This window comes from Lactuca virosa, chromosome 2 (assembly GCF_052849685.1).
Source record: "Lactuca virosa cultivar CGN04683 chromosome 2, Lactuca_virosa_CGN04683_v6, whole genome shotgun sequence".
Classification (NCBI taxonomy): Eukaryota; Viridiplantae; Streptophyta; class Magnoliopsida; order Asterales; family Asteraceae; genus Lactuca; species Lactuca virosa.
In genome coordinates this window covers 50,299,886-50,313,261 of record NC_136427.1, presented here as the reverse complement: position 1 = coordinate 50,313,261, position 13,376 = coordinate 50,299,886, and the positions used below count along the sequence as shown (strand labels likewise).

The 13,376-nt window shown below is 33.0% G+C and overlaps 1 protein-coding gene across 3 annotated transcripts; it reads right to left on the bottom strand.

Annotated features, from left to right (window-relative positions):
* Positions 1 to 253: 253 nt before the first annotated feature.
* On the bottom strand, positions 254 to 6,596 carry ALG10 (DIE2/ALG10 family). Of its 3 annotated transcripts, XM_079078003.1 has the most exons (11): positions 6,304 to 6,596; positions 5,957 to 6,083; positions 5,809 to 5,846; positions 5,546 to 5,686; positions 5,355 to 5,443; positions 4,938 to 5,271; positions 3,171 to 3,423; positions 1,990 to 2,127; positions 951 to 1,155; positions 731 to 873; positions 254 to 621 (listed from the first exon to the last, which is right to left on the bottom strand). In XM_079078003.1, exons 4-11 carry the CDS (start codon positions 5,633 to 5,635, stop codon positions 362 to 364), a joined length of 1,512 nt encoding a protein of 503 aa, XP_078934129.1. In that variant the 5' UTR covers positions 5,636 to 5,686; positions 5,809 to 5,846; positions 5,957 to 6,083; positions 6,304 to 6,596; the 3' UTR covers positions 254 to 361. The 3 variants fall into 3 exon arrangements, with proteins under 3 accessions (XP_078934129.1, XP_078934130.1, XP_078934128.1); XM_079078004.1 differs by lacking the exon at positions 5,809 to 5,846 and having other exon boundaries at positions 5,957 to 6,096; positions 6,304 to 6,595; XM_079078002.1 differs by lacking the exon at positions 5,809 to 5,846 and having other exon boundaries at positions 6,304 to 6,595.
* Between the last annotated feature and the right edge of the window lie 6,780 nt (positions 6,597 to 13,376).

The window sequence follows — 13,376 nt, the reverse complement described above, 5'->3', positions numbered from 1 at the left end:
TTAATTTTATCAAACGTAGATTTTTATCAGCTAATAACTAAATTTCCAGCCATCAGCTATCAACTAGTTTTTCAACTATCAGCTAACAACTAACTTTTCACCTAGTCTATCAAACAATCTTAATTTTAACCACCAAGACCAATCATCAACCAAAAAAAAAAACTTTATTTTTAAAAAAAAATTAACAATATTTAAGTCAAGATAGAATAAACCTAAAACATAGAAGGATGAAACGTTCTCGTACACCTACAAATCATTAACCGAATAATATTCTAATAAAAATATTTACAATATCCATATTACAAAACTTGATATAAAACTATCAAAAAAATGAAAAACAAATCTCACTCTCAACAATGATCTACCATATGAATCTTTGAATACCATGTTGATGATCCCAACGAAAGGGTCGAAACAAGAACATTGTCATAGTGAAAACATTGATGGATGTATATATTAATCCCATAAGTAACCACAATCTATCATTAGTGATACGACAATGAAGTATCAAGAAAAAGAAAGGTATTGTGTAGTATCTGAATTCTATCAATGGAGTAGGAATTAGACACGTGGCTGAAGCCAAGAAATAAACCAACACCCATACTTTCTTCTCAACTTTTCCTGCCAATAAAATACAATTTCATTTTGAGGTATGTTAATTTTTTTTAAATTTACAAATTTGACCCTTGAAGATATAGATAAAAACAAGTAGTTGAAGTGGAATACTGACCTAATAGAGTAAAGATAGAAGTCCATGAGTAAAGATATAAGGGAATGAGAAGGTATCTTGTTGACCAATGAGAATTTATAATTTTCCTCCATAGATAAAACGGATAATGCCGATTATCAGCAAGTAAATAAAGGTGAGCTATGCTGCAATGGTATTAAAAAAAAAAATCATATTAATAAAAGGATTCATGTTATTGAGGTAGAAAAATAAAGAGACAAACCTGAAATAGTGAATGGATAGAAAGGTAATTATGGAAGCAAAAAAGCAAAGTAGGAAACTAAAAGGTTTATTCTTCCAAAAAGAGTTTGCCAAAATTGCAACTTGAGTTGTTGTAAAGTGTATAGGAGCCATAAAACAAGATGAAACTAAACCATAGTAGAATAATTGAGCAAAATGTGGAGAAACTGAATGAGCTTCTTTTGCCCCTACAAAAACAAAATAAAAGTATGAGAGAGAAGCACTTGTACTTTTCATCATTTTATAATTTTACTTTTTTTTCACTATTAAGGCTATGTTTGGTGTACTAGCTGATAGCTATTAAATCAAAGAGTAAATTACACGAATGGTCCTTATGGTTTGGGGTAATTTTCACGTTTGGTCCCTAACTTATTTTTTTAACTCGGAAGGTCCCTACTGTTTATTTTTGTTGCACGCTTGGTCCCTGTCTTACATAAAAAGACTATTTTGCCCTTGATTTTTTAATTTATTTAAATAAACACACCCGCAACCCCACTTCCATCTCACATTACCTTACCTACCCCACCTTATTTCAATAAATTAAAAAATCAAGAGCAAAATAGTCTTTTTATGTAAGACAGGGACCAAACGCGCAACAAAAATAAACTGTAGGGACCTTCTGAGTTAAAAAAAATAAGTTAGGGACCAAACGTGAAAATCACCCCAAACCATAGGGACCATTCGTGTAATTTACTCTAAATCAAAAGCTAGCTGATAAAAAATGGTGTTTGGTAAAACTAGCTGAAAAGCTAGCCGAAAGATATAAAAATAACATAAAAGGGCATTTAAAAGAATGTGTTTCTATAACTATGTCAAGGGTATATGTGGAAATTTTTTTAAAAGCTCATAAAAAGCTAGTTTAAGTAGCTTTTTAAAAAGCTAGCTTATAAGTTTGCCAAACACAGCCTAAGACATGTATGGATAAGAGGACTGAATAAACCGTGTGCGTGAAATTAAATGACTATTTTACCCTTACATTTATCAATTTTAAGGTGAGAGTTAGAAATGGAACTGTGAATTACCAAGAACTATACTGCCATTCCAAACAACAAATGCAGCAAAAGCAAGCAACAATGCAAAAAAAGGGCTAAAAGAGACAAAAAGCTCAAACTTTAGATGCCAAGCTGCTAATAATATGCTCCAAATCTCACTAAATAAACCTGCATTATAAATATAGATATAATAAAAGAGGTTATTTTAAAGTCAGCTTAAAAAGATTTGTATAAGAAATCCATCATTTCTAATGTTAACGAGACAAAAATTGCAATTTTTCATCCCACTGTAAAAGGTGAGACAAAGAGTCTTTTTTTCGATCTCTTGTATGTGGAAAAAAGACGTAAACGCCCTTCCTCATCAACAAAATAGCCCTAAAATTGAATACACATTAGTGAATTTAAAAGGGTTAAATGCGCATTTATGCAACAACATTTCACCTTTTTATTTCACAATTGGGAAATTGTCAGAAAAGTCCCAATATTTTCGGAAAAGTTACACTTTAGTCCCAAGTTTATTTTTTTGAACATAAAAGTCCCGATTATTTGTAAAACACGATAATATGTCATTTCATGTTAAAAGAAAAAAAAAAAAAAGAAAAAAAAAAAAAAGACTTTTTTGTTAATTTGAGCCAAAATGAAATAATTGGGACTTTCATATTCAAAAAAAAAAACTTGGGACTAAAGTGTAACTTTTCCAAAAATATTGGGACTTTTCTGACAATTTCCCTTCACAATTTTATGCAACAAAGTGGTTGTTCAAAATAAAAAAATTGCAGTCACCTTTCATTCTAGGACCAAAATATGCAACCAATTTTTATTTAATAAATGATTATTTACACAACAATGTTTCTCCTTTATGCAACTTTTACACGAATTATAAAATATTGCATCTTTTGGTCCTACAGCTTTGTTATATTTTGTATAAAAAAAACACTTTGTTGCATAAATTCAGAAAATTGTGAAACATGATTGCATTAATACGCATTTAGCCAATCTAAAATGTGCATTTATTCACAACATTTTACCTTTTTTCCAAATTATACAACAAACTGATTTTTAGACCAAAACATGCAACCACATATTATTCACTGAATTGAATATTTTGTGTAAAGAACCACTTTGTTGTATAAACTATGTTAAAAAGATGAAACATTATTGCATAAATGTGGATTTAATCGAATTTAAAATGAAAATAAAGATATGCAAACCTGTTGACTGATGAAGACTTTTTCCATGGATGGAATGTGTTGAAGTGTGAATAGCATTACCAGATCTTCTCCTTTTCAGATTAGAGTTGACTTTAACACTACTACTGGAAGCAAAATGACCAAATTGGGGCTCTGATAACAAATTCTTTTCATGTTTCTTTTTAGCTTCAATAAGATTTAGAATTCCAGAACATGCAACAAATAGCATCCAAATAATATTTGTTTGTCTTATAACTACAGAAATAGCTCCAAGCTGCATTGTAGTTAGTTGAAATTAGTTATTGCAAAAAAAAAAAAATGAAAAAATGTAAAGTATGTTAAGTAAATCTATTTGTAAACATGTAAAATAAAAGAAATTTGTATGTAAAGGTGCTGTTTTTTGGGCTAAATGCAAGAAATAGAAAACGTACTTCAATTTATTTGAGTTAGAGTAAATTACACAAATAGTCCCTATGGTTTGGGGTAATTCGCACGTTTGGTCCCTAACTTATTTTTTTAACTCGGAAGGTCCCTACAGTTTGTTTTTGTTGCGTGCTTGGTCCCTATCTTACCTAAAAAGACTATTTTGCCCTTGATTTTTTAATTTATTTAAATAAACACACCCTAACCCCACTTCCACCTCACCTTACCTTACCTTACCTACCCTACCTTATTTAAATAAATTAAAAAATCAAGGGCAAAATAATCTTTTTAGGTAAGACAGGGACCAAGCACGCAACAAAAACAAACTGTAGGGACCTTCCGAGTTAAAAAAAAATAAGTTAGGGACCAAACATGCAAATTACCCCAAACCATAGGGACCATTCGTGTAATTTACTCTTTGAGTTATAATGTCTTGCTTTCATTTTTTTACATTATAGAATTGTACTTTTCAGTTTTTTTTTTTTTTCTTATTAAGGTGTGGTACTTTGGAAAATCTACCAAATTATTGCATTGTAGTTTTCAGTTTTTTATTTACTAAAACAAGACTTTGAAAATTTTACCCAATTATAGCAGTAAAAATTGATTTGTATTTGAATGACATTGCTACAACTGGGCATATTTTTGGGTTAATCCAAAAAAAAAAAAAACCCTTATATTTTGTGTTTTTGCAGGATTAAACCTCAAAAAAAATTGTCTGAAAAAAACCTTGTATTTTATCATTTTTCTCAATTTGGCCCTTCAAGTCATTTTTTGCCAAAAGAATTGAAAAATGTGAGGGTTTTTTCAACAAAAACTAAAAAAGTTGAGGGTTTATTTGGAAGCATTTAGAAGGTTGAAGGTTTTTTTCGGAAAAAAAAAATACAAAGTTGAGGGCTTTTTTGGGAAAAATGAAAAAATACAAGGTTTTTTTCAGGCAAAAGAAAATTTTGAGGTTTAATCCGGCAAAAACACAAAATATAAGGGTTTTTTTTACTAACCCCATATTTTTCATAAAAGTAAGATGATATAATAAACAAATCAAACAAAACTACATTGATATTTCTTGCATTTAACCTTTTTTTTTTACTTAAATAAGGACAGAAATTAATCCAGTAAGCTAAATATGGGTGTTCATTTCTTACCAAATGCAAAAAGAACAACTTACTAAAGAAAGTTAAGACCACAACCTTTTCCCCATTAAATTGTAACTTTTTACAAATTTACCCTTGTTTATTTTTTCCTACTATTTCCCCAAAACATATGTCCATACAACAATCATCAGGAAAAAAAAAAACTTTACCAATAGATAAAGATAATTAACCAAAAACAAATGGTAAAATAATTAAAGATAAAGCCAATTATTACCAAAGCACTGGAGATGTAGTTCTTCTTGAGACACATAAGATACATAGCAAGAACTACTGTGAGTGAAGCTACATCTGTATAATAAAGAAAACTGAAGAACCAATGAAGGGGATATAAGGCTAGAATAACTGCATACAGAGTTGCTTTTTTGTCATCAAGTGATGGATTTAAAGATTTTATTATATCATGAACCAAAATGCTGCAAATTACAGCTAGAAGACCATTGGTTGACCGAAGAATTGATATTGAACAGGAGTTTATAAAATTTGAGAGTGGTTGTATAAATAAGATGCCAGGAAATAAAGAAGCAATATATGTGAGTGAAATGAAGTACCTGAAACAAAAAAAAATATATATATTGTGTATTAAAAATAAGATTATCTAATTCTAACCAGAATCTTTTAAAGAGAAACTTACAATCCAGGAGGAGTGGTTATCATAGGATCCCAACTTTTAAAATTGCCTACACAATATTGTTGGACTTGAGGAACATGAAAGATCTCATCCTACATTAACATTCCAATTTTACCAAATTAACATAAAAAAATTGCAACTTTTGTCCCATTGAACTTGTGTAAATAAATTTATAAATTTTATGATCATATTACCATGTAGGGTTCAGGAACAATTGAATTGACAAGAATGGAAATGGGTATGACCCATGAGCTAACAATCAATGCAACTGTAATTCTGCCCATTTTTTCTCACTCTTTCTTGTGGGGATTGCTTTGAATTGGATCCTACTTCAACTGAAAAAGGGGGAAATTACAACTTACAAGGGCATACAATATGTAAAACGAGATTGAAGAATATATAGATCAAAGTATACTATGAAATTAAGGTTAAGACAAATAGTCTTCAAATACAGTACCCAATGGCAACTCATGTCGTCAAAACCTATAACAAATCCTACATTCCAAATCGAAATGGATGAGAAAGTGTAGAAATTCGTCAATTATAGTGTGGATCAACACGTACAAACATATAGAGAGAAAGAGAGGGAGAGAGAGAATTAATACCATGGGGAGAGTAAGCAAACTAAGCTCTGTAAGTGCAGATGTGATTGCCTGCGTTAATCGCACACTTTTAAACTCTGTCGGGAAGAAGCCCTATATTTCTCTTTCCTGACATTCTTCCTCTTGCAATCTGTAAGCAAAATCTAACACAAATTAAACGTTTTACTCAAGCACGTTGTGATGTGGGCAAATTTTAACAAAAATTACGCAAATGAATAGACCATTTGAACCGTTTTAAATGTGTTCTCACACGCACAGTTGGAAAAATATGATTGGTGGGCAAGACCACCGATTAACAACCATTAAGAAAGCTGATTTTGATAATTAGGGTTTATAAGCCATGAAGTTACCTGAGAAGATGGATGCGCCGGCGATTTGCAGAGAAGACTAAATGTAACGATGAAGAACTGGGAAACAGACAAGATAACGAGCAGTCCAACGAAGTTTGATGCAGACAGAGAACTGAGAAGTGAATCGGAGAAGTCGATGAAACAGAGAAAATGTGGGTGAAAAGGCTGTAAATCAGTAAAGCCTTAAAAACGGACTTCATAAACCCTCCTAATCCAATATCAATCCCAATGAGACTTGGGGGTTGTTTCCACTTCGCCATGATCGTTTGTTTTTTGAAAGTGCCCCATCAAATACGGTCTTTTTGGCACTATCTTCAAAGGTCTTCAGACCTCATTTTAATCCAAACCAAAAAAAGAAAAAAAAATGGGCCACCGTGTATTTTTTTTTTTTTTTTTTTTTTTTTTTTTTTTCTGAAAATGCATTTTTAATATTTATTATATGAAATTAAGTTTGAAAAATCAATCTTGCAGACGTTAAAAACAAACAGTCTTCTTATTGCAGACTGCAGACATTTGGTCCACCTCTTCTGCCGCAGAGGCTTGCAGATATGGTCCGCTGACTGCAGACATTTTGGCTTCAAAAAACAAACAGCACCTTAGGTCAGAGGGAGTGGTAACACTCCTAACACCTTGTCATATCACTTTTTTGCTTGTCACATCATCTTTTTATCTTAACACCTAAATTTTAGCATTTTATAAGGAGTGGTAACACTCCTAGCACACCAATTTTTTTTCAAAATTAATTAAATTATATCTTTCTAAATAATTTTTTTAAACCACAAACAATTAATATCAAATAAATTATATTTTTTAGAACACAACATTTCATATTAAATTAAAAAAATTACAATAAAATTTTGCAGGGGGGTTTATGCCAATTCTAGAAATTTATGTTGTAAAAAAAGTTGTAAGTTAGAGTCGAATCTATCATAAAGCTAAAATCGAGGGACCAAAACTGCCAAATTGTGAAATCTATGTCATCTTCCTGTTTGCTACTCACGACAAATTGATAATATTTCTCTTTTTTTTAACCTGTAAATTTCAATTTCATGGAAAAAAAACTCATTTGCCAATCATATTGTTCCATTTCTTTCTCTCTCCTCTCGCTAGACCCTTGGCGAACTCCTGCTAACGAGTTTCATAGCGAATATTGAGGAGTGGTGTAGATCTCTTGACGAGGCTGTTGGTGAGAGGGGTGGCGAGGCCACTCCCTCCAGCCTTAGGCTAGGTTCATAGATTGATAGATTCCTTCCGAAAAGGTGAAAGTTTTCTGATTTGGAAAGAACCATTTGTTTGATTGTATATCTGATTTATACATCTGATTTACTGTGCTGAATGATGAAAAATAACAATATTATCTTGTTGTTCTATATTGTGATGAATGAAATTGCTGAATAATTATAAAAACATACAAATTGTCATACAAAATCAAAATTACACAATAATCATTTAAAAATCCAAATAGAATGTCGATTAAGTTGTTTTTAATTTTTTTTTCAAGTTAATGTTAAGTCGTTATTCTTTCTAGCAATTTAAAAAAAAAATTATATAACTTAACATATGATTCTTGACTCGGTTTATATACGATAGTGGTGGGATAGATGATTTTTTTCAAAATATTTTAAGATGATGGTAGTGTTGTCCAAAAAAAAGAACTAATTCAATAAAAATGAATTAAAAAAATTAACTAAAAAAATTAATAATCGAACAAAGTAATATTTATTAATATATAAATATTATATATTTATAAATAATATTTTTTGATATATAATAATCCAATAAAAAGAATTAATCTATTAAAAAGAAATAAAAAAGAATTATTTAAAAGAAATTAATAATCCAATAAAATAATATTAATTAATACATAAAGATTATATATTAAAAAATAATATTTATTAATATATAATAATTCAATAAAAAAGAAATTAAAAAAAATATTTAAAAGAAATTAATAATGCAAGAAAGAAAGTGGCAGAGTTTTGGGCACAATTGTCTTTCCAGCATATTCAGCAGGAAATATATGGTTTTAGAGCTTTCAAGGAAAGACATATCTTACTGGGAAATACCTATTTTTTTGTGCATAACAGTCTTTCCGGTCCATTCAGTCAAAAAGATCTGTTTGGACCTGGAAAGATGTCTATCAAACGGGGTCTTAGTGAGTGTTTGGGATAACTTTTTAACATATCTTATTAGCTTTTTGTAACGACGTAAATTTTAAAACAATTTTGCATTTTCAAACATAATAAAACTCATATAATATTCTCAAAAAAATCTCATGTATCAATGTCATCACAATAAAACATATCCCAGAATCTCAAAACATAATCATCTGCCAATGTGTACAAATCATGTTGTCGCCTTCCCGCGATCCTCGTTGGTACCTGAAACACATATCACATAACACGGTAAGCATAAATGCTTAGTGAGTTCCCCAAAATACCACATACAACATATTAGCCACTCGAGGCTATAACTCTGTAAGACCTTTCGGCCAATGTGTCTCAGTGGACCTTCCGGTCCCACAACTCTGGTAGACCTTCCGGTCCTACCATGATGACCTTCCGGCCCTAACTCTGTAGACCTTCCGGTCCTACTATGTCGACCTTCCGGTCCAAACTCTGTTGACCTTCCGGTCCAAACTCTGCAAGCTCATGACATAGCATAAACGTATCACATAGATAACATACATCAAACTCTGTTGACCTTCCGGTCCAAACTCTACAAGCTCAGGACGTAGCATATACATATCACATAGATAACATACATCTCATAACCCTTATAACCACATAAGACCTTCTGGACACACATAATTACCACTCTAGGTAAAGTATAGTGAGAAGACTCACCTCGATGATGTCTAGTAAACTCTCGTGCTCGATATCCCCGATCTAGCCTCCGCCTATCAAAATGATAATATCTCTAATCAATACTCTCTTCATATCCTCATCTCTAAAGAATGGGTAGAAGACCATTCTACCCCTCCATGGCCTCTCTTGAATCAATTTGACCAAACCCTGAGGTCAACTGAAGTCAACTCCAGTCAACGGTCCAACTTTGACCAGACTCGCCGAGTGCACTCAGGTGACTCGGCGAGTCCATGCGTGTCCTCAGACTCCTCCTAAGGCCTCACTCGACTCGTCGAGTTAACCTCTCACTCGACGGGTTTCCACTGATCACGAATCGTGGGGCAACACGATCCAACTCGTCGATTCCTCTCATGGACTCGGCGAGTTTCCTCCATGGCAACACTCATTTGACCTTCTGAGGTCAGATCTGTTTCTCTAACTTATAGATCTGGCCTTCTAGCACCCAAAAGTCACGTAAAGGTCCGATCTTGATGTCCATGCATGGCATATTTCGCTCAATATGCCATTTAGACTCCATTAAAGCTTTTTAACCTCCAAACCCCATGGTTGCACAACAATGGCTTTCTACTTTCTGACTTTCTGGACCTTACAAGGTCCAGATCTATGCTACCAGCTCACAAGAGGGGTTTGATGCAATCAAAACCCACCAAGAAGATAATACAAGCCCTAATCCTCAAAAGGAAGATATACACAATTAGGGAAGAAAAGGGGTCCGAATTGATACCTGTAACTGATGCTCCCAGGTTATAAATCGCGGATCTACAACTCCTCTGTCCCCTTTAGCTTGAAACCTCCTTCTTCCCTGCAAACCATCCATCAAAGAAGCTCAAATGGCTCACTCTCTTGCCCAAAACACTAAGGACTCGATTAGGGTTCTCTCTCCTGAAAGGTAGCCGCAATAGGAGGCCTTAAGAGCCTTTAAATAGGCCCAGGCCCGAGAGAATTAGGGTTTCTGTCAACAGCGCTGACTCGACGAGTCATCTCTCCGACTCGTCGAGTCCATTCATTAACCACGTCACCAAGTCGCGACCCTACTCGACGAGTTGAGGCACCGACTCGTCGAGTCCCTCCAAAGTCCTTTAATTAAATACTCAAAACAATATACCTGGTAAATCGGATGTTACAATTCTCCCCCACTTGAATTAGATTTCGCCCTCGAAATCGCTTCTCAACAACATATAGATCTAATCCAATAACCGAACAGCACCATCGAAAGGATCTCATACCACACAACTATCTTCCTCTCTGGGCACCTGAATCCAAACACGAACTCCCCCCCCCCCCTAGAAAAAGCACAGACCCACTGCCACTACGCTACCCCTCCTGACTCTTAAGGATCTGGAAACTGTTGGATTAATGTCTAAGTCCATAACTATAATTGGTATGTACTTGACCCGACTTGGCATGGTCCATTTGGGTTGCACTTCACCGGAACAATTTATATGGATAGTCTTTTGAGAATAATATGTTTTATGATTTATATTAATATATTATAAGTTCTAATTTATTAATATGGAATCATATTATTTAATTAGTATTGATCAAGAATTAATTTAGAATTAATTAAGTGATCAAAAAGAACTAATTAAATATGGACTCTTATATATATGGAATGGGCCAAGTTCATTTAGGTTGGGCTAAGCTTTCATGGATGGTCCATGGAGCTTTTAACCCATGGATCCTATGTAAATGAAAGGTCATGGGCATTAGGGTTTACATGGATGTAACCCTAATCATCCATAATATATAAAGGGGTCCTTGACTCACAAAATTGGCACAAGTGTATGAAAAAAAGTGTGGGCCGATTTTAGTGAGCATACATATTCTCTCAAGTTCTTCCAAGGTGTTTTGGTGATTTGTGATTCTACTTGAGACTTCCACACTATTGGGGCTAAGCTCTTAAAGTTCAAGACTTCAAGCAACATCAAAGGTATGTCATCTAACTAGAACTTTGTAGTATAGTTGCTTCATAATATGCTAGTTAGGATGAAACCTTGGAATATTGATTATTTGCATGTATAATAGAGAAAACATAGATCCAAGGTTTATAGGGTTGCATGTACACCATAGGAGTGTTAGAATGCTCAAAACCCAACAGTGGTATCAGAACCATGGGTTGTTTTCTGTTATATTGATGCAAATGTTTTATTTTCAAAGTTGGAAAAAAAAAGAAAAAAAAACATGACGTTTGTCAAATTTTAAGATAATTACTTGTTTTTGTGAAAAACTAATTATTTGTAAAATTTGAATCATTTGCTATATGAGTTGAATTAGGTCAAATTTAGTAAAAGATAAAATGATATGATTATTTTATTAGTTTTAAAAGTTTGATCTAAAGAGTTTTTTGAAACCTCTATAAGTTATGGATATGAAAAGGTTTTCAAAAAATTGATTCAAAGTTTTTTATGGAGTTACAAAACTTTGTCTTAATGTTTTAAAGAATTCCATAACTTGTTCTTAAGTTATGGAACATGAAAAGTTTCATCATAAAACAAGTATTTAACTCCATAAGTTATGGAATCCAAAAGTTTTCAAGAGTTACAAAACTTGCCCTCAAGTTTTGGAATTTGGAAAAAGTTTTTTTATGATAAAAAAAAGAATTGAATTCTAAAACTCTTGGGTTCATAACTTAAACAATTAATTAAATGGTTTTAATTTTGAATTTAATAATTGGAATTATGATGTTTTTATTGAATAATTCAATTAACTCTTATGGACTTTATTAATAGATAATTAAAGTGTTTAATTAAAAGAGAATTAATAATTCCATAATGACATGGTTTAAATTTAATTAAATTAAGAGTATAGTTTAATTAATAGATTAAACCACCAAGTATTTTAAATGTCTAAAATACACCCTTATACTGTTATAATATTAAAAGTTTAATATATTATATGTATAAGAGCAAGTCGTCTTACCATTAGTAGGCCTCATTCACGAAACCGGTCTATAAGGGGGGTATAAGGTTACTGCCTATAAAATGGCAGTTTAATGGGTGTCCACTCTCACCCACCGCTTCCTTGACTGGTGGAGGGTCGTTAGCCGAACAGGTAGGACAAGGACTATAATTCTCCCTTCATTAAAAGTATTAATGATAAATACTAAGTAACTAAACCTTTTATTAATTCCCAATCTTAGTTACTTAGGAAAATGTGAATAAGGTGCTAATCCATGAAATTACACTTTGCACTTTGTTTAAACCGTTAGTGGAGCGTGTGTGGTTAACCGGCACACTAACCTGGATTTAACAAAGTAGGCAAAGGGTAACTTAATATTTATCATAGTATCGGTGGAGCTCGTGTGGTTAACCAGCACATCGATTGAGGGGTAAATATTAAGGGTACCAAGTATATTTGCATGGTTACTTCACACCTTGTTTTGTGATCCTCGGCATCCCAGTCACAAAACCTAAAGGGCACACTCGAGATTGAAACATGCCATTGAAAAGTTCAATGAATCTCAAAAGATCTAGGAGTTTCAAATCCAATTAAAAACCTAATTAAATTATTTCGTTTTTCATGGTGGAAATTGGTAAATCGTCATTTACCTACCTTCAACTATTTTATAACTCGGATTACGGCATCCCTCTTCCAGTTATAAATAGGTTGTTGGATCCTAGCCTTAATATTTCATATTGGGTGTTATATTAAGGACTTTAGATCAACTATCTTGAATATCTCCCAAAAGATGTCTAGTTCAGACATCTATGATCTTCCCAAATCTCTTGGAACTTTACTTCCTCCACCTCCTCCAATTATTCTCCCTAACCCACAAGTTCAAGGTCACTCAAGCCCTAATGGCAAGCAAGGTCTATGTGTGATCACATCTTAGAGATGAAGTCACATATTGACAAGCCGGGAGAGTTGGGTGTCAAAGTCTTGAGAAAGTTGGATGTTCAATCACTTTCTAAGTCACATAGTGAGTTCCTTTGGGACTACTATGAAACAGACTATGACATGAACCTTAATGATCATATTTATTTGCTTGGTGCTGCTGAATCAGCAATGATTTGGAACGATAGTAAAGCAAATTTGATTAGAAGATCAACTTCCCAAAAACTTTATGGACAGTGACAATGGTGACACTGGAAATCCAGAAAAAGCATTCTCTTTCCAATGGAAAGGGATTGGCCATAGTCAACCCGGTTGACCAAATGGTAAAGAGAAAGGCTAAGTCTGAGATAGTCCCATTACCAAAGGGTCCAT

Coding starts and splice junctions, on each gene's coding strand:
- ALG10 (XM_079078003.1), bottom strand. CDS start 5,635: ATGGGCAGAATTACAGTTGCATTGATTGTTAGCTCATGGGTCATACCC. Junction 5,444..5,545: donor TTGTTCCTGAACCCTACATG/GTAATATGATCA, acceptor ATGTTAATGTAG/GATGAGATCTTTCATGTTCC. Junction 2,128..3,170: donor AAGTCTTCATCAGTCAACAG/GTTTGCATATCT, acceptor TTTATAATGCAG/GTTTATTTAGTGAGATTTGG.